The sequence below is a fragment of the Notechis scutatus genome, chromosome 2 (genome assembly GCF_049901735.1).
Source record: "Notechis scutatus isolate UNSWTSFEM ecotype Mainland chromosome 2, rNotScu1.2, whole genome shotgun sequence".
Classification (NCBI taxonomy): Eukaryota; Metazoa; Chordata; class Lepidosauria; order Squamata; family Elapidae; genus Notechis; species Notechis scutatus.
Genome location: NC_142010.1, coordinates 267,867,702 through 267,887,157, shown reverse-complemented (window position 1 = coordinate 267,887,157; position 19,456 = coordinate 267,867,702). Strand labels below are relative to the sequence as shown.

Here is a 19,456-nt window from a genome sequence, read left to right as displayed (position 1 = left end):
CTTCCCAAAACGGAACAGGGAGGGGGGCACAACAATGTACCCCGTGAAGTCTGGGGGCCTCCTTGGGGCTTCCTTTGAATGCTTGATGGCTCGGAAAAGTTCTAGGAGCCAGGAAAGGGGCTGCAGCGTCAGTCCGTCGGGCTAAGGGTGTTCTAGGAATGCGGCCCCTCGACTCCCAGGGCTGGCATGAGACGGACGCTCTGGGACCCCCAGCCCTGGCATTGCTGTTCCCCAAAGCACAAACTCTCTGCTCCGTCGGGTGTCTTCAGCCAGCAAAGCTTTAACTGCCTGCCGGGTCAATTTTGCTGCTCCAGAAATAGATGGTCCCCCCCCGCCCCCAATGACTAAAAGTGACTGAGGAAAAATAGTCAGAGGGGAGGGAAACCCTCCCAGGGCCCTCAAGAGGGTCAACTCAGGCAGTTCCTCCAAAGCAAGTTCTGCCTGTAGAGAGGGCAGGATTTACTTTGGAATAAAAACGCAGAGGGTGGTTTTATTTTATTTTCAAATACATCAAGAGATCTTTTTGTGAGAATGTTTGCAATTATTTGGAGATGTGACAAATAAATAATAGAGACTTCCCTTATATTATTTATTCTTTTTAAAAGCTCAACATTATAAATATATTATCCTCAGCAAGCTTCAGTTGCTGTGTGCATAAACATATGGGCGTAAAAAAATTACAACACTGGATTTAGATTTGACTGGCATAATATCCCTTCTGTTCCCTAATCCTGGCCGACCGTAATTTCCATAACTATCTTATGCAATAATTTTAGATGAAGCAATACCATTCTAACAATTAAACAGAAATGCTTGCGGAAAAAATATACCTTAGTAGGGGAACATTGTGGGACAAGTTTTCCGGCAAGCTTCCACCCCATGGCAGCCCCGCAAAGGGCGGGCGGGAGGCAGGGTGTTTCTCCTGCGAGTGGCCTGCTCAGCTGAGACCTTTGCTGAAAGTGCTGGATGCTAGACCACCCCAGCCGTGGCCAAGATGGGGCCAGGAATGCCGGTAGCGGTGGAGTAGCTTCTTCCGGCAGGCAGGGCATCTCCGGCCCAGAAGATGGGGCTCCATCACCAGCCCCCCCCCCCGTTCCCCAATCATGGCCCTCTACCTTCAAGGGCCTAAAGGTGCCAGAACCCCACAAGGGGGACCCGATGGTTGCCAATAGCATTTCTGGCCTGCAGTCTTGACTCAGTGTTGAGGCGCCAAAGTTCAAGCCAGCCGCTCTGCCCCACAGCCAACGCGCCCTGGAGCAAAGCAGCGCAGGACCAGCAGGACAGACCACCCAGCAGGCGGCCAGCATCTTCTGCAGGCTGGGTGGACAAATCTCAGAAGGCAGCCTTGGGTGCAAGTAGTGATGGGTGCCTCCCCCAAGGCTCATGGGGGAAGCAACACATCCAGCTCAGGAGCAGTGAGGGAGGGAGGGAGGGGTGCTCGGGGGCCCCTCCCCACTTGGCCTGCAGGTGATGCATCCGGTTGTGGGGGGGGGGCCCCTCCAAGCTTGTTCTGGGGCTCCCCATCTTCCTGAGCCAGGAGCCCCCCAGGCCTTTGCTGGACCTGAACCCCCCCCCCCGCTCGGGTCCTGAGAAGCCCGGACTCTCCGCCAGGCAGCATCTTTCTTCGGGCAGTGCGCGCAACACTACCGGGCTGCAGAGGGGGAGAGCCACCCGCCGCCCCGGCCTTCCGGGGCTCTCTGCTCGGGCAGGGCCCCTTTCAGCCCGGGCTCCTCTGCGCGGGAAGCATTCAGAAGCAGCGGCGGGCCAGCGTTAGACTCCAGGAGACCCATCGGGGATGAGCCGGTGTGGAGCGCCAATCCCGGGGACTCTGCCGCAGCGCCCTCCCCAGCCGGGCCTTCGTGGGAGCTCCCCTCCGCCGGCACGCTCTTTCGGCCGGGTCTCGGGGCCGCCGCTCCCGCGCCGCCCCTCCACCGTCCGTAGGAGCGCTCCGCGCCGGCCAAGTCGCGTCTCCGCAGGCGGGAGCGAGGGTCCCTCCGCCTGGGGGTGGGGCGGGGCTAGGAAGCGCCCCGTCTTTCCTCTCAAGCGCGGCCGGTACTTCTGGGCGTAAGGCGCCGGGCTGGCGGGGGTCGACTTGAGGCGCATGTTCCGGCCGGAGGTGATGAGGTCCCGAAGCCCTGCTGGTGCGAGAAGGCGTAGCCGGAGCGGCGGGGGCGCTGCGCTGCAGGTAGCGCTTCAGGGCGGGCGGGCCGGGCGATTTGCGCAGCTGCTTCACTCTGCGCACCACCTGCGCGGGAGAAGAGAGGCCGGCTGAGTCTCCGAGCGCCGGGACCTCGCGGGAGGCTCTGCCTTGGGGGGCAAGCAGCGCCCGGGGGAAAGGGGGTCCAGAGAGGCCAGGGAGCCTTCCGGCAACCTTCCCCTCCCGGCAAGGCCCCCATCCGCCTTCCTCCTTCTCCCTCCCTCTTTCCCCCGGGCTGCTGGAAGGTCCTCTCTCTCTCCAGGGGGTCGACTCAGCCCAGGGACCCCTCCCTCCCCCTTCATGCCTGACCGCCTCCTCTGCTTTTGCCCAGCAGCCCTTAAGCCCCCTCCTTCTCCCTCTGCCCCGCTGTGGCCCCCCACTTGCCCTCCTTCTTCCCCAGAGGGTCCCCTTTCTTTCCCCTCTTCCGTTTGACATCCTATGCAGGGCGGCCACCTGGGAGCTCAACTGCTTTGGACCTCACTGAATTTGGAACTGAACGCAGTTGGACCGGAACCTTTTCTCCCGGTGCTCATCGGTTCTTTGACCCTCAGCACACAAGCTAGAACTGGCCTTGTGACTCACTACATGGTTTCTTTTATGGGACAAATCTGTTCCCTTTTGGTCCTGCTCAGGCCTCCCGGCATCCGTGAGCGAGGAGCCCCCAGGGAGCCCTGGGCTTGTCCCCCCGTCCAATACGACTTCCCTGGCCTTCTGCCCACTGACTTCCCCATCCAGGCTCCGGGCTCCATCGGGCAGCCTACCTCACTTGCTCTGAAAATACTTGGATTTCCCTGCCGGCAATCCGGCATCCTCTGCCAAAAAAAGGGCTTCTGCTGTCTGTCCTGACTTTCTGTCCCCCCCGCTGTCTGTCCTGACTGAGGAAGGCGCCATCGATGCCTCCAAGGGGAGCTTCCGCTGACTCTGCCCCTCGTCCTCCCCTTCCGTCCAGGGGCTGCTCTGCCTTCATTCCGCCACAGACCTTGGCCTTTTCTGCGTCCGCTTTCACCCTCCTAAGGGGTACCTGGCCGGCTGAAGAGGAAAGCCTGCCCCCCACCTCCCTGCCCTGGCAGCTTTTATGACGGGCACCTCTCCTCCCGTTTGGTGGGGGCTCTTCTGCCAAACTCCTTCCCGGGCACATTTAACACACACACCTGGTTTTACTCTGGCTCCTTGATAGCGGAACAAGCTCAGCCGCCTCACCATCGCCAAGCGCAGGGCAGCCTCTGCACGCCCCGCAGAGCTCTCCCGTGAGCAAAGCGGCCTGCGGGGTGGAGCTGCCTCCGGTTGTGCCAGCTGCACCCGCAGCCCTGCTGCTGCTGCTGCTGCTGTCGCCTCCCCCCCCTTGCTGACCTCCGGCTCCCCCTCAAAAGCGCCGTGTGCTTCCTTGACTTTTCTGCACTTCTGCCCTCGCCCCCCCCTTTTCCTTGCCCACAGACTCTTCCCTCCCTCCTTCAGCCCCAAGCCTTGGCAGGGGTGGGAGTGGGGAGGCTTCCTCCTCTTTCCCACTCCAGGCCCCCTTCCTTCCCTGGCTCTCCATTGACAGATCTCACCACTTTCCCTTGTGGGGGTTGTTCCTGGTTTTTCATACTGGTTCTCTTGGGGGTGGGGTGGGACTGGGGCTTGACGTCTTCCCTTTCCTCTTGTTTCCCCCCTTCTGAGGCTAATGCGGATGGGATGTGCCTGACCTTTGAGGAGAACCTGGGGCTCTCCCCCCATCCCAGGTTAGCCTTTAGTTCCTCTGGCTCCGAAGCGTTTTTGTGCACTGGGGGTGGGAGAGTGAGGGCGGCCCACTTGGAGGGCCTGGGCCTCGGGTTTGGTGGTTCTGCTCTGGATCTTCTTCCCAGCCTCTGAGCCAGAAAGAGGAGGGAAGCAGCTCCGCCTGTGCCCCAAATTGTCACTAGGGGGCAGCATGACCACATGACAGTCACTGCAGTGGCTTTGAGGCTACTCGCTGCATCAGGGGTGGGGGGTGGGGGGTGGGCTGGGGGTGGGGGGGGCCATGGGCCAGCAGCTGCTTTTGGGGCAGGGCAGAAATCCTCCCCCCACGTTGCTTCAGCTCCTCGTTGCAAGACAGGCCTGGAGAGCCACAGGCTCCCTCAAAGAGGCTGCCTCCCCCCCCCCCACCATGGGCCAGTCCCTTTCACTCAGCCCAGCTACCTCAGAGGGTGGTTGTGGGGGAAATGGGAGGAGGGAGGGGGGGCTACAGGCATGGAGAGAGAGATGCCTCAGCCAACAAACCCCCTCAGAATCTGCAGGCTGGCAGCCCGGCCGAAAGGGGCGTCCCTCACCAACCTCCCAGTCACCAAGCGCAGCGCCGGCAGCCCCTTTTTTCTGTCCACCTTCTGCACAACGTGTCATCCAGGCACGGCTCCCGGCTGCAAGCCTCGGACTGGCCCCGGCACAGGGCGGGAGGCAGGGCCTAAGGGGGAGGGGGGGTGGACCCTGCTCTGGACCTCCTGGGGCCCAACGGGGGCCCAAATCCTGAGCCACAAGGAGTACCTGATCGCTGAGGCTGGGCATGAATTGCATCTTGAGGAACCGGAAGGCGATGACCGGCAGGACGCAGAGACTCACGCAGAGGCAGATGGAGAGCCAGACCTTGGGCTGGTTGAGGATGTTCCGGGCGGTGCCTGGGGGGGGGGGGGAGAGACGGGCAGCCGTTGCCCTGCTGGGCTGAGGTCCCTGGGTGCCTGGTCCCTGGGTGGGGTTTCTTCAGCCCAGGTCCCTGGGAACGTCACCCTCCCTGCCCCTGATCCCCTCCCCACTTGTAGCGCCGCCTCCCCCAGGGATGGCACTGAGCGGGGTTCTTTGCAGCTTCTGAACCTACCGACAAAGGGGAAGGAGGAGGTGAATATCTGGTAGGTGCCATCGCTGTACAAGGTGAAGGTGATGACAAAGTAGATGGCCAGGCTGCCCCAGAGGAAGAGTTGGTTCACGGCCGTCCAGTAGGCCGTGTCTAAGCCCATCTGCAAAAGGCAGCCTGGCTGACGTAGCCGTGGGAGCAGCAGCTGCTCTGTCTCGCTGACCCCCGCCACGAACTGGGGCTAGCCATCCTCACCCGCACCCACACCCCGCCCTAGCGCTCAATCTGCCAACGCGGCCCAAAAGCTCCTCTGGGCAGCAGCCACGGGGGGGGGCGGCCTGCGCCCCAGCCACCTGCATTCGGATACCTCAGGCGGAGGGGGGCCTCAGCCCTCCCTCCTCCAGCTGAGCAGCTCCCCCTGGACCACCCGGGGCTTCTTGCCAGGTTCCTGGTGTATTGGTGGAGCAGCTTTCCCAGACCTGGACCCCCACCCGTTGTGCAGCTGAATGGCAAACCAAGGATTAATGCAAGCCAACAAGGCCGGGTGCTACCACTAAAACTGGACACCCGCTTTTGCTGAACTCCTGAGCTGAGTGGGCTGTGTGGATGCTGAGGCGAAATCCTGGCTTCCGGATTTGGGCCCCTCCTCGGAAGAAAGAGCCGGGGGGGCACTGAACTGGCGCAGTTGGTGAGACGGAGCCCCCTACCTGGACCGACACCACGATGAGCAGACAGGTCTGCACCATGAGGGCGAAGGACTGATAATCAGCAACGTTCCTCCCGTCGTTCCGCACAGAATCAAAAGTGGTTCCATAGGGGACCAGGAAAAGCACCAGGGAGCTGTAGATGCTGTAGAGGATGCACTTGGCAAACTCCTTCTTGTTGAAGTACAGGTTCTGCTGGCCAGGGACATACAGCTGGGGAAACTGCAGGCTCCAGCGGTCATCCACGTCCTGGCAGCAGAGAGAGGAAGCTGGGGGCCAAGGTGGCAGCCGCTGCCCCTGCAGGAGGCGTCCTAAGCCCCCGCCCCATCTTCCAAACCGAGGCCAAGGCTAGGAGCTGTGGCCACGCTTGTTCCTGCAGGTTCTGGCCGGTTCGACTCCCAGAGAAAAGCTGTCCCAGGGCTAGCGATGGAGGTGGAGAAGCGCCCCCTCCCAGGCTCAGCCCCGTGGACGGCTCTGCTCTGGGAAGGAGCTCTCCCGGTGGCTGGCTTTAGACTGCTTTGCCGGAGCTCCTGTTGCCGGATAGGACCCTGGCCGTTATTCTTTGGGGAACATAGAGGGCTGATCTTAAAAGGTTCTCCGCGGAGTAAGGCTCCAGGTGGACTTGAATGAAGACTTGGGCATTGATTCACTAATTAATGAAATAAGAATCCTTCCCCTGGGAAATATTTGCATCTCTAATGAATAAAACAATGGACAGGATGGCCTTGAAGGCTGGTCACTAGAGGGCACCAGTGGATCATTTGAGAGAAATGCAGGACTTACCGGGCTCAGAAAATAACTTTAATCTGCTATGACCTATAAACTAGACCGTGTGTTGTGAAAGGGGACCCCAGTGAGGGAGCCTCCTTTTTTCTGTTGCTTTTCCTTCCGTTTCATGAACTGAGACCAAGGAAAGGCACCCCGAGCGAGTCTTACCTGGTCAAAGAGGCTCATTCCAAGCACTGGCAAACAGGTGTATACCATGTTGTAAAGGGTGATGAACCATTCGTCATACACGGTCTGCAGGGGAAGAAGGGAGGACGTGAGACAGCAAAGCGGAAAGGCACCAAACCTACAATCTGGAGATCCGTGGATAGAGAGGGGAGGATGCCCATGTTTCCTTCTGAATTCCTGTTCCTCAGGCGTGGGGTTCTGCCTTTCTCAAGGAGGCTTATCATTTATTGAACTTATATGATGCCCATCTCACCTAGAGGTGACTCCGTATATATCACGCTCTTCTCCCTGTTCTAGGCTCAGGGCAAGTCGCTGCATCCTGGTTGTGGGCCGGTATATTCTACAGAGACTTCTTTGTAAATGAGCCACTGTTACGTTCGCCTGCAAGGTTGCCTCTACAGCAGAGAACCTGGTCTGTCTTGGAACAGGCACACCTACCAATCCTGCCACCGTATATCCCTCCAGGGAATGCTAGCTGCCCTTTCCGTCTTCACTGAAAACAGGATGCCAGAGCTTTGGTTGACCAAAGCCACAACTGGGAGCAGAGATGAGAGTTCTAGGGGGCCACAGGTGACCATTTGTGAAGGACCAGAGATGGAAGACAGTGACTTGGAATGTAAGGGAAGAAAGCAATCGAGAGCATGAATGAATGAAACAAGAGCAAGGAAAACAGTTCTCTGATAAATCTAAAATGAAGATGAAGGTGTAATAAATAGAGCCAAAGACCGAGCCTAATCTTTGGGTGGGGAGGAGATGCACACATGCAGGTAATGGAAGCCTAGTTTTAACCACCAACCAAAGGGGCAGAAGATGCAATGTGTGTGGGTGGTTGGGACATTAAGAGGGAAGGATGGAGAATCAACACAGAAGATAAAACTTTGAAGGAGGAACAAAAGGCTTGGGAAGAAAGCAGAACGCAGCTTTTCTAGAAGGTGGTAGTGGGGACAGGTCGGTTGGTCGGTCGGTCTGTCCATGCACCTGTCACGCTTGTCAGCTTGTTGAAAGTGATTAGATGAGGCTGGCTTGGCTAAGGGAAGCTCGGCTTATGACCGGTTGCTGAACTACTGTCAACTTACGGTGGACCTAGCCAGAGCTACTTATGACTTGTTTTCGAAGTTACCATAGCTACTCAGAGTTAACACACACCCCTGTGGTCATGGAATCATATTTTGGGTGCTTGGCAACCCTCCCACCTTTGTAATTGTATGTATTGTTTGCACCTTCCCACCTCACCCCCCCTTAATTCTGACATTTACTTTCCCAAACACCCATTTGGGAAAATCTGCTTAACGGCCACCATAAAATATGTTGAAAAATCAGGTGTGGTCCTGTGATGCCTTGACTTATAACCTTAGGCTCAATAATGGTCGTAAGTTGAGGACTATCAGTACTCCTGCTAAAATTGCTTCCTCTCTCTCTCTCTCTCTCTCTCTCTGCAGAGCGTTGTGTGCTGTGCAAAGCCAGGCTGGGTGGTTAGTGTCCCAGTCCTCACACTGGCCGAGGGCACACACGTGTGAGATGCCTGATCCACATGCAGCTACAGGGAGGGATGATTTCCCATGGCAACAGAATCCATGACCGGAAATTGTGAGCACAAATTACAATTACTTGGATTTCATTTCAATAGAGGGAAAAGCTTCCGGATAGTAAATTTCTGTGCGACAGCAACTATAACGATCGTGGATTCTCCACCTCTGTGTGGCTTTGAGAAGTTGGGCAGCAACTTCCCAAGGTTGAAACTGAACTGGCTTCCTCCCTGCAGACGAGCGGGGTCCTTGCATTGCCCGCTGTCCTGGCAAAGGGCTCACGGCCATCAGTCAGCCTGCTGGCCCCTGAAACCAAACTGCCCCTCACCTGAAAGTCCGGTAGGAAAAGAGATGCTTGGTCTTCCTGGCCACCAGACCTGCCCTCGGCCATCAGCTGGAGCAGGCCAGGGAAATGCTCTGCCCCCGCCCCGTTACCCTCCCCAGTCGGCTGCCCCTGGGGTGGAGGCCTGCGCTCAGCAGAGGCGAGTACCTGGGCGGAGAAGCCGGAGAAGAAGCCGAACCAGAAGTGCACCAGCGTGAACGCAAAGTTTTTGTAGAAGAAGTAAGACAAGAACTTGCACATGCGGATGTATGACCACCGGCCGTGGACCAGCAGTAGCCGCTGTAGGTAGCGGAACTGGGCGAAGGAGAAGTCGCTGGACATCACCGCCTGCATCCCCTCCTGGCCACTGATGCCGACGCCAATGTGGGCAGCTAGAAGACCAAACAGGAAGGCCCTCAGCAGGGGAAACTGGTGGGCACTTTATCCACTTGTCCCACGGCTACTGCGCTTGGCCCCCCAAGGCCAGAGAAACGGGGGCACAGGAAGAACAGGAAGAAGGCTCAGACAGAGAGGGATTTGCCACTGGCCTTCAAAGGAATGCAAGGTGCTTGTCCACGCCCAAGGCTCTGCTGGGCCTCCAAGAGCGAGAGAGCCAGCCACGGGAGCCACAGCCACCCTGCAGGATTGGCTTCCCGTTCCCTGCCCCCTTGGCCTGGCTTCTCAGAGTCCCTCTGCTTCTGCGGCTTCTCCCCCGGGCCTGGCCAAGAGCTGAGCCACCTACCACACTCACTTTTGATCATGCCGACATCGTTGGCGCCATCTCCGATGGCCAGGGTGACGGCGTTCCTGTACTTCTTCACCAGCTCCACCACTTGGGCCTTCTGCAGCGGAGTCACCCGGCAGCAGATCACCGTTTTGCACAGGCAGGCTGTGTCCACCAGCAGTTCCGCCAGCTCCCCCTCCAGCGCATAGGCCTGCCAGGGGCACAGAGCATCCCAAGGCTGGAGTGCAAAACACCCAGGAAAAGGCCAGCGGTCTGGCATGAGTGAGGTGACCAGCCCCTTGCCTGTCCTGAACTGGCACTTACTTTCTTTCTTACGTACTTACTAAACCAATTCATAGGGCTGCCCTCCTCACAGCATTAGCAAACCATCAAAAACCAAACTCCGCAACCCCCCAGCAGTAGCATCCCGCCTGGAGCACATCCAGGTCCTTGGTCCCACGTGACTGGCAGGATCGGGACCAGCCTGGCCTCAGGAAGGGGCATGGCACTCCTGCCAGTTCCCACGGCTTCGCCTTTGTTAGCCAAGGGCCCCTGTTTGCCCCCTGGCCTGTTGCAGAAGGGGCCAGCCTCAGGCACCCCCTTACCAAGCTGTGCCCATTAATGATCAGGCCGTAGTCTCCGCTGGCGGCCTCTTTGTTCCAGAAGCCGGAGGAGGTTGACCTCCTGATGTTCAAATCTTCTGGCTTCGCATCGAGGTCTGCTTGCATCCTATCCTTTGCTATCCTGAAAAAGAAGCAACATGGTGAACTCCGTGGACACGAAGTGAGAAGGGGTGGTCCTGTCCACGCAGGGTGGCCCTTGATGCTCCTGTGGATGAGGCCAAGAGGATGAGACCCCAGAACTGACCGTGTGCCCTTGTCAAGCTGGGGGGGGGGGCCACCAGGCACACTTATTTGCCGTCAGAGCCCCACCAGCCCCCTGACCTGACCAGTGCCTGGTTCCTGCCTCAACCATGTCCCCACTGAGCTGCGAACGGAGCCGCTGCCGCCGCCTTGATGGTCCATTCTTATTACTAGTCTTATTATTATTGAGATTACGGCGGTCCCCATATTGCCTAAGCCACCAAATGGCCCCAGGCCAGAGGAACCCATGAGGAAAAGGTCTGAATGAGCCTTCCAGTTGAGAAGCAGCCTCTGCCAGCGTACTTGGCTGATCCCGCTGCCTCTGTTCCCCCTTGGGAAATAGCTGGGTTGACACAACCATCACATAATGGCCTTTCACACCGCCCTGGCATTGCTGAACGAACCCAGAAAAGCCTGTTGTATGAAGGCAGCTTGCAGAGTTTGGGAGGTTGACGTGGTGGTTCAGCCGCACCCAGCCACCCGCTTTGGAGATACAGGGTGGATCAATAAAGAGGACCCCTTCCCGTCTGGGAGTCCTAAGGAAGCCTTCTTTTAGACACCCAAGATGAGTCCGGGGGAGGGGAGTGATCTCCCCCCTCAGAGAGACCCTCCTGTGGTCAGAGCTGGTCTGCCCAATGAGGAGGCAGAGAGTTTGAGGAACTGGGTGGAGAAAGCTCCCTCACCAGGAAGCCCTCTGCCTCTTTCTCCGCCAGCTGTTCTCCTCGACTCAGGACAGCTGCCCTCCCTCCCTCCCAGGTGGGCACGGGAGAGAAGGAGCAGCAAGGGAGCCCCAGGGAGACCCCCCTCTCTCTCACCTGAGCTGCTGTTCCACTTCCTCCCAGCTGTCACCGTCAATGGTGAAGATGTCCTTCATGGCATCGTACAGCATGTTGCAGGAATAGCCGATGTTCACTGCGGTCTCTGGAAAAACAGACGAGACCCCCACCCCACCCCCAGGTCCATGGTTTTCAGGAAGGAAGGAGAAAGACCCCTCCTTTCCCCAGAGGGAGCCCTCTCCCCTCTTGTCCCCGGCTGCCTTTCTATAGGGGCCTGGGAGGGGAGGAAGCACCCAGGAAATTGGCATGCCAGCCGAAGGACTGAACCCACCGTCCCGACAGGTGGATCCTCTGTGGCTGAATCATCTGAATTCTTTGCTGGCCTCCCTTGACTCCGTTGCATCTGTCCCTACATCCATGTGGAGCCCTTCTCTCTGCCCCCCCCCCCCAGCTGTTTTTCTTGCCTGCCTACGGAACCCACTTTTCTCTTCTTCTGGCTGTACAATGTTCTGCTCCTCAGAAGACCAGGTGACTTCCCTGTGCCCCCCCGGCCCACCTGATTCCATTCTCTTCTCCTGACCTTGACTCCCAGCAGACCAGATTTCTGCTCGGAAAGCCGACTGGCCCATCTGTTCATCTATGAAATCTCCTAAAATCTCCTAAAATCTCCCTGCTCCTGGAGGCAGGAGGGCTCCTTGGTCTCCCCTCGAGGGCTCCGAGCAGAGACCCCGAAAACACGTTGCATCTGTCCCACTCCAGGAGCCTTGCTGGGAAGCCGTGGCTCCGAGGCAAGGAAGAGCCACCCTCCCTGGCACTGGTGTGGAAGCAGGACCTTCCTGGTCACAACGGGATCAGCAGGGGGACTCGGGTGCCCTGAAAGCCCCCATGGTACTTCTGGGGCCCCAGCCCTCCCGCCCCCCCTCTAGCCGGTACCTTGCTTGTCACCAGTAAGCACCCAGATTTTAATGCTTGCCCTTCCCAGGATCTCAATGGTCTGGGGCACCCCATCCTGCAGCTTGTCCTCCACAGCGGTGGCACCCAGGAGCTGGGGAGAGAAGGAAGGGTGAGCTCAGAGGGGCGGGCGGGGAGCCCCTGCCAAAGGGCTGGTGCTTCGTGCATCATTCGCCTGCCACGATCTTGGCCCAGCCTGTCAAGCCTCCAGCCGCCTGTTGCCAGGCTAGCCACTCCGCATTCACGGTGGGTGTGCTGGGGAAAGGGCAGAGGGAGCCATCAAGCCAGGGGCCAGAACAGGCCGGCGTTTCTGGAGTGCACCTTCACTGGATCTGCGGCCTTCCTGCAATCTTGTGGTATGTGCCCTGCAGGCAGGCAATTAAAAAATCCCTGGTAACGATGCGCCATGTAGCTTTAGGAAAGCGGAACATTTTAAGAGGCTTGCAGGCCAGAACCCTGAGATATTAGCCAAGGTGAGAACATCAAGGCCCACCCTGTGCCCCAGAAGGAAAGGACAACCGCTCTGCGCAGGGCAGTGGAAACACTTCCAGACCGATGGGATGTGGGCCATACAATCCATCTTGGCTTGCAAGGGAACTCCTGCAAGTGCCGGTAAAAGGTGATGGGTGGCATGCAAGGAAGGCCCATCTCTCTAAAACAGTGAAAACCATGCACATTATATGGGAGCAAGGGTTGGGCGTGCCAGTTTCATGTGGGGGAGCCTAAGAAGCACGAGAATGAATGGGCAACACACAGCGGATCTGGGCCGAGCACAAGAGGGTGAGGTGAGCAAGAAGAAGGTGTTGAGGTGGCTGGGAGGAAATGAGGAAGGGCCCAATGGCCGACCCGAGAGAAGGAAAGATGGAAGAGCCAAGAGGGAGGGAGGAGATCACGGGGTGTGTGTGTGTGTGTGTGTGTGTGTGATCCTCCAAAGAGAGGAGGGAAGTGCTTAAAAGATCCCAAGGCCCCTCAGGATAAAGGGTGAGTGGATGGGACGGAAAGGCAGGGAGAGTGGGTGTAAATAGGTCTCAGTTACGTCCTTTGGTTTCCCTCGTGCCTTGAACGTCCCTGGCTGAAGACCACCTGGCTCCTTCCCTGCACTGTGCGCCCCAAGGCTCACCTTGAAAGGCAAGGCAGGTGTGCGTATATGTGCAGAACCCAGGCACCCTGCGCCTAAGGCTCTCTCTCTCTCCACCCTGACAGAGTGCTCAAGAGAAGGAAAACGGAGCACAAAGTGTCCTCCCCAGGGATAAGCTGGATCAAGTTCTGGGGAATTTGCCTGTAATTTGCCCTGTTGCAGCTGAGGATCCCTCTCCCTCTCCGCATGTGTGTGATGGGGTAATTCTGCTTCTTAGCTGCCTCAAGCAGAGCCCTGAAGGAGACGTTGCTTGACCACCACCCCTTTCAGCAGAACCTGGTGCCACAGGGGCTGGGTGATTCAAGGGTGTCGGGAAATTGCTCGGGCAGGAGCAGGGGGTTCCCAATTGGCATTGGCTGGGGATGGGGGATGGGAGGAGGGGCTTCCCCTGCGCCAATCGCCTACCTGCAGGTCTCTCTCGATCTCCTCAAACACCTTGGACAGCTTCCCCTCTCGGTCCTGCAGGCTGGTGTTCGCCTTGTGGTGGCGCTTCCGCCAGCTCTCAAAGTAGGACTCCTCCAGGTCTCGGTAAGCTACCACCAAGGTCCGCAAACCTTCCCCGGCAAACTCCTAGGGAGACAGCAGGCTCAGAGCCCCGAACCACCCATCCAGGGCCAAAGAAGAAGCAGCGTGGGGGCTCAACTTATTCTCCAAAGCCCCAGAGGGCAGGACAAGAAACAACGGATGGAAACTGGTCAAGGAGAGAAGCAACCTGGAACGAAGGGGGGATTTCCTGACCGGGAGGACAATTGGTCAGTGGGGTTCAGAAGTTGCAGGCGCTCCTATCACTGGAGGTCTTCAAGAAGAGACTGGACAGCCCCTTGTCTGGAAGAGCATAGGGTTTCCTGGTTGGGCTAGAAGACCTCCAAGCGCCCAGCCCTCATTCCCAGGGATGGGAACTGCCACCCCACATTCAACCTGCGGGGAGGGAGGTCCCAGTCAGGAGCACCTCTGGCTATCAGACCTGCAAAGCCAACCTAGGGGTGGCTTGGGCCTCCAGGGGTTTGAGCCAGGCCCCACCTGGCGGTTGTGCCACAGGGTCTGCCTCGGGGCATGGCGGCTGCTCCCCGGGGAGTCCTTTGCCCCATGGCCTGGAAAGGATTCCTGACAAAGACGAAGGAGCAGCTTTGTTCTCTATGGCTCCAGAGAGCGGGACTCTGGGCAACCAGGCAACTCAAACCACACAGAAAAGGGTCCAGGCCAGGCTAGAGAAGCGGCCAGTGAGTCCCACCAGCTGCTACATCAGCGCTTGAGGTCTTCCAACAGAGACTGGATGGTGGCCCCTCAGTGCAGGAGACTAAGATGCTCTGGGCTTTCAGAGGGAGGCCAGCCAGCAACTCTGCAGCCAGCTCTGCTACCTTCTGTTGCTGGCATTGAGAAGGCCGGGGGGCACAGCTTTGTCTCACGTTGGAAGGAGCAGCACAGCTGAGGGGCCTGTGGGGCCAGAAAGCAGGAGGCAAGCCAGCCAGCCAGCTTCCTGCCTGCGCTTGGAAGAGGCGGGAGGGCAGTCCACTGGGCCAGGGACACCTACATCCAAGTGCTCGGTAGTCTCTTCCTCGAGCTGTTTGCAGGAGGGATGGAGGAGCTTGTACAGGATGGTGTCGGCCCCTTTGCAGTACAGAGTCAGCTGACCACTCGGGTTTCGCACTGGGAACAAGGCAAGAAGGGCAGAAGGTGAGTCTGCAGCAGGTGGAGCCCCGAAAAAGACCCAACCGGAAGCCCCCCCGCCACCTCCTCTCTCTTCCCTCCCCTCCAGCGTTCCTGCTGCAAACCGCCCAACATGCCCCAGGTAGCCTGTCTGAAAGGTCCCAGTCCTCCTGCGCTGCTGGTGGGTTGTCTGAATTGTTCCTCACTAATGGCACTTGGACATCACTGGAGCAAGAGAATATCTGTAGCTCAGTCTTGAACTGTCTTGGATGCTCTCTGAGATTGTGTCAACTCACAAAACATTTTCTATTTTACGTTTCATAGTTGTCAACAGAAAGGAGGGGGGGGAGTTTCAAAGAGCAGCTGGCGGCAGTGTGGAATCGAAAGTACATTCCATTCACGTTTTCTTCAAAGACTGATTAGATGGCTGAAACTTCTGTCGTGCAAAAATCTAATTGGAGAGCAGGATTGGTGACTCTTGGCTATCAACGTGTTTTGTTGGAGAATTGAATTATGATAAACCCAGAGGGGTGGGTGGGGGAAAGCAGGGTCCAGGGTCTCAGTGAATTACGTGTCTCAGAGTCTGCAGGTGATGGCGACATGTTGATTTCCAGTAAACCCTGTGAAGTTTTGGGACTGTGACTCCAGACTCATGATTTACTTGGAGTAACTGCCGGAATCCTGACAGATTGGGGCTTGTCTTGCAGACGTTTCATTACCCAACTAGGCAACATTACCAGTGGTAGGAGGGAGTGGGGTTTGTGGAGAAGAAGAGGGGGGGGTGGAGGACCATGGGGTCCATGGTACTCTCTACCTTTGGCTGTTTCTTGCAGACATTTTCATTACCCAACTAGGCTACAACATCAGCCCTGATGATGCTATCTGGTTTGGCAATGAAACATCTGCCAGAAAACCACCAAGGTCAGAGAACACCAAGATCCCCACTGGGGCATCAGACCAGGGACCCCAGCAAGGCCTTGTGGTTGTGCAGCGCAACGGTTTCTGCTGCGGCACGAGACAAACCTCCGGGCGGGAGGGGAGCTTGAGCAGAGAGTGTGCAGAGTGGGAAGGAAGAGAGACACACCAATGACGGACATCCTTTTGCGCACATTGTTGAAGTCCAGAATGGCCAGCAGATCGTAAACCACCGTTGTCCCCATTTCCACCACAGTGATGGTCGTGGGGGTGCGGGCACGAAACACAAAGCCGAAGTTCCGGGCTGCGGTCACCAAGGCCCCCTCGTCTGGGGACTGGGCTTGGTACACCAACGTGCCTGTGGGCAAGGAAAGGTTTTGCAAGCATGAGCCCACCTCTCCAGCCACCGTGCCCTCCTCTGCCAGCTCTACCAGGCAGTGCAGCCTCACCCTCCTTTGTTTCTTCTGGCATCACTGTGTGGCAGAGGGAAAGGAGGCGGAAGAACCTGTGTGTGGACTCATCCCTGGCCTTCACCGCTTCAAGCAGTCTGCAGTCATAAAAGGCAAACTTTGGGTCGGCCAAAGGGTTCCATGAAAAGTCAACTCTGTCCATTGCCTGTGGAGGAAATAAGGAGGGTCAACCTCTTTTGCTCTGGGCTGGGCATTCACCCAGCCCCACACAACAGGGAAGTAAAGCTACTTGTGGGGCTCCTGAATACATACTCCTTGACTCACCACGGAAACCCCCCCCCACCCATCAAACTCCTTTGTGAGGAGATGCCAACACGAATGCCACCCTCAACCCTCCCTGGCCATGCCCACCTTGTCTTCCTCTGTGTTAAAAGCTGCGAGCCCAACTTCTGATGGCCTGGGTGGGGGGATGTGACACTTTCCTGCTTCCAGGTAGGTGCCCTCCTTGCAATTTCATCCTAGCTGTGGGGCGGGGTGGGCGGTCTGCTTCCCCCCAGAAAGAACTGCCCCACTTTGCCAGGCGTTCCCGGGCTGCCTCTCTCCTTTGGCACCCGGTTCCCGGAGAGGCTGATCTCAGCTTCAGGCAAGAGGGGGTGGGAACCTGCATTTGCCTCTAGTGGGGAACAGCCCACCTGGGTGCTGTGAAGCGGGGGGGCATTTTCCTACTCTCGAGGTCCACTTTCTGCCAGCCTCTTCAGTGACGTGAGATATGGGGAGCTGAGCTGGAGCCGCATTGACAAGTCTTGTGCCAGTTTCCCTTCGAGGGATGGTAAAAAAAGCTCTACAAGACGACTCAGCTCCTGCCCAAAAGAAGCCCAGCTGGACAGGAAGGGAGCCAAGCCTCTCTCCACCACCGTCCCCTGGTCACCCAGAGTGGGAAGAAAGTGGACATCAGAAAGCCTGAGGACCTTGCTGTCAGTCAACTGCACTACCACCCCAGGGCCTTCCCCATCTCTTGCCTCTCTCACCCCACGCTTGTCCTGTGGACAGAAGCCCTTTCAGTTCCAATGTGAGGTAGAGTTGGGGGAGCTGGAAGTGGGGGGCCCCCCCGAATCCTCTTCCACTCTCAGCAAGGGCTGCTGTGCAGAAGAGCAGATCCCCTGGGAGCTGAGTCCCCAGACGTGGCCTTCCGCCTGAAGCGTGGATGGACGCTTGGAGGTCACCACTGCTGGGATACAATCAGCCCCGTTTCAGAAGAGGCTTGGCGGAGAGTCCCTTACCTCAATGTCCTCCACCAGGAATCCCTCTGAATCCAGAATATCTCCTGTGGGAGAGAAACAGACTGGCTTTGAAGGACAACCAGGGCCTCTGTGCCCCAGGGACTTGGGGGGGCTCCTGTCCCTCCCTTTCTGTTCTGAAACCCCAAACCTTGGCTCTCATCACCCAGAACACCAAGACGGAGGGATGGTCAAGACCAGACCACCCATGGACACACCCCACGTGATCCTTCATGCTGAGCGCACACTACAGTCAGAGTGAGACCTTCCACCTCTTGGCCACCCTTGAGCCCACCTGAGCCCGCAGAGACGGAGGCAGTGGGGGGGCTGACTGTGCCTTCAGAGCAATGAGCCTCCCTGTCACTGGAACGAAACCTGATGGAACTGCTGCTGTCCTGGGGGTGGGGTGGGGGTGTGGGGGTTTGGTGATTGCTTTCAATATACTTATCCGGCGGGTTTTCCTCCAGAGCTTTCCTCATCCTGCTGCACTCAGTATCTCTAGTAAAAGTACCTTTTCTCTCAAACCTATGGAATCCAGGCTCCTTCCTGGGGCCTGTCTGACACACTGTTTCTGGCCAGGAATGCCTGCCGTTTTCCCATGTCCTGCAAAGGGCCCTCGCCCCTTATCTGAAAGGGATTTGGGGGGGCAGATTGTGAAGCTCCCCTCCCCCTCGGCTCCTCCTTTTCTCCTCCAGGAACGGGGGGGGCTGGCCCCAGAGCGGGCAAAGCTCCCATGCGCTTCCGTCTTCCCACCTTACGGGGAGACGCCCCTCCCTCTGGGCCCTTCTTACCGTAGAGCTTCCCAGCGATGCAGCACTTGTTGAAGATCATAATGTTCTTAGTGAGGGTCCCCGTTTTGTCAGAGAAGACGTATTTGATCTGCCCCAGCTCCTCATTGAGGGTGGTGGTGCGGGCCTGGGCGGGCATATCGTGGGGCGGGTAGTACATCTTGTGGTCCCAGTCGATGTAGCAGCTGTTGCCCAGGCGAATGATCTCAACGCTGGAGCAAAGGAAGACAGGCGCTGGGTCCCTGGCAGGAAGGGAAGTGTCCCACCCCGGCAAGGTGATAGGGTCCAGCCAGCTGTGCCTCCAGGCGAGGTGACGTTGTGCTAGAGCCGCAAGCACAGACAGATGGCAACGGACTCCTGTTGCCCATGGCTGAAGTGGCATGGGTTCCCTTAAGAACCACCCCCTGTATTGGAGGGACAAGGCCCCTTGGCCTCTCCTCCTGCCCCCCAAAGCAAGTTTGGCAGAGCCATCCAAGGGATGTGGGTTCTGGGTGACCCCTCCACAACGGAGCCTGCTGCTCAAGCATCCCTCCTCAATGGAAGCTCCTCCGGGATAGGACCACCTCCAGAAGCAGGGGAGAAGTGGCCCCGGCCCCAGTAGGCTCCATGGGGTCTCCTTCCAAGCTGGGGGGGGGGGTGGGAGCCTGGCTTGACCCCTCAGTCACCATTTTACCTGACATAGAGAGAAATGGGCACCACGGTGTTGAGGATGATGACATAAGACCAGAACACAAGAAATGCAGAGAAAAATGCCGAGTTGACATCTGCTGCCCAGGGCAGGTACACCTGGAACCGGTAGCCCTGGTTGTATTCCCAGATGCAGTTGCCGATGGCCAGGATCAAACACATGATAGCCAAAAAGAGGAAGATCTACTGAGAGAGAGAAATTGGTAGCAGCGGCCCAGGTGGCAGAGAAGGACTTCCCCGTCTTGGGACCAGCCCCAGCCCCCTCGTCCAGAGCAGCCGTGACCCAGACCAGGCAGCCCTCCCTCTGGGCGCCCGAGCCACACCTGTGTGTCACACGTCACATCAAAGGGTTCAAATAGGACATCTAGTCCAGCCTTTTTGCTCAGAGGCAGGGATGGACCCCCTGGAGCCTCTGCTGGAAGGCCTCCAACGGAGAGCTGACTCTCTTCCCCAAACCCCAAAAACTTTAACCTTGGACTGTCTACTGTTGACCCCACCCCTTTCCTAAGAGGTCTGTAGGGGGCGTGCATAAGCGCACCAATCGTGCCTACCGTCCCTGTCCTATTGTTTCTTTTTTTCTTATATGTATCCATTTCATGTATTCATAACCATGTTTATACTTATACCTATTATCTTGTAAGCGATTGACAAATCAAATAAATAAAAATAAGTAAATAAATCAGAGGATGGCCTTTTCCACTGGCTGACATCTTACCAGTTTGGCGGTATATAAGTCTCAGTGCTATTGCTATTATCGACAGCTTCCATGCTTGG

General features: G+C 57.6%; 1 protein-coding gene across 1 annotated transcript in view; it reads right to left on the bottom strand.

Annotated features, from left to right (window-relative positions):
• Positions 1–575: 575 nt before the first annotated feature.
• Positions 576–19,456, bottom strand: part of LOC113423529 (phospholipid-transporting ATPase ID-like) — a 45,621-nt gene continuing 26,740 nt past the window's right edge. The window contains 19 exon segments of the mRNA XM_087958784.1: positions 576–2,126; positions 2,129–2,170; positions 2,173–2,245; positions 4,697–4,827; positions 5,025–5,163; positions 5,708–5,953; positions 6,641–6,724; positions 8,675–8,898; positions 9,258–9,441; positions 9,836–9,974; positions 10,909–11,014; positions 11,803–11,914; positions 13,364–13,528; positions 14,490–14,605; positions 15,690–15,878; positions 15,970–16,135; positions 17,211–17,254; positions 17,999–18,207; positions 18,669–18,865. Coding sequence (XP_087814910.1) covers positions 1,771–2,126; positions 2,129–2,170; positions 2,173–2,245; positions 4,697–4,827; positions 5,025–5,163; positions 5,708–5,953; positions 6,641–6,724; positions 8,675–8,898; positions 9,258–9,441; positions 9,836–9,974; positions 10,909–11,014; positions 11,803–11,914; positions 13,364–13,528; positions 14,490–14,605; positions 15,690–15,878; positions 15,970–16,135; positions 17,211–17,254; positions 17,999–18,207; positions 18,669–18,865 — 2,922 coding nt within the window. The 3' untranslated portion in view covers positions 576–1,770.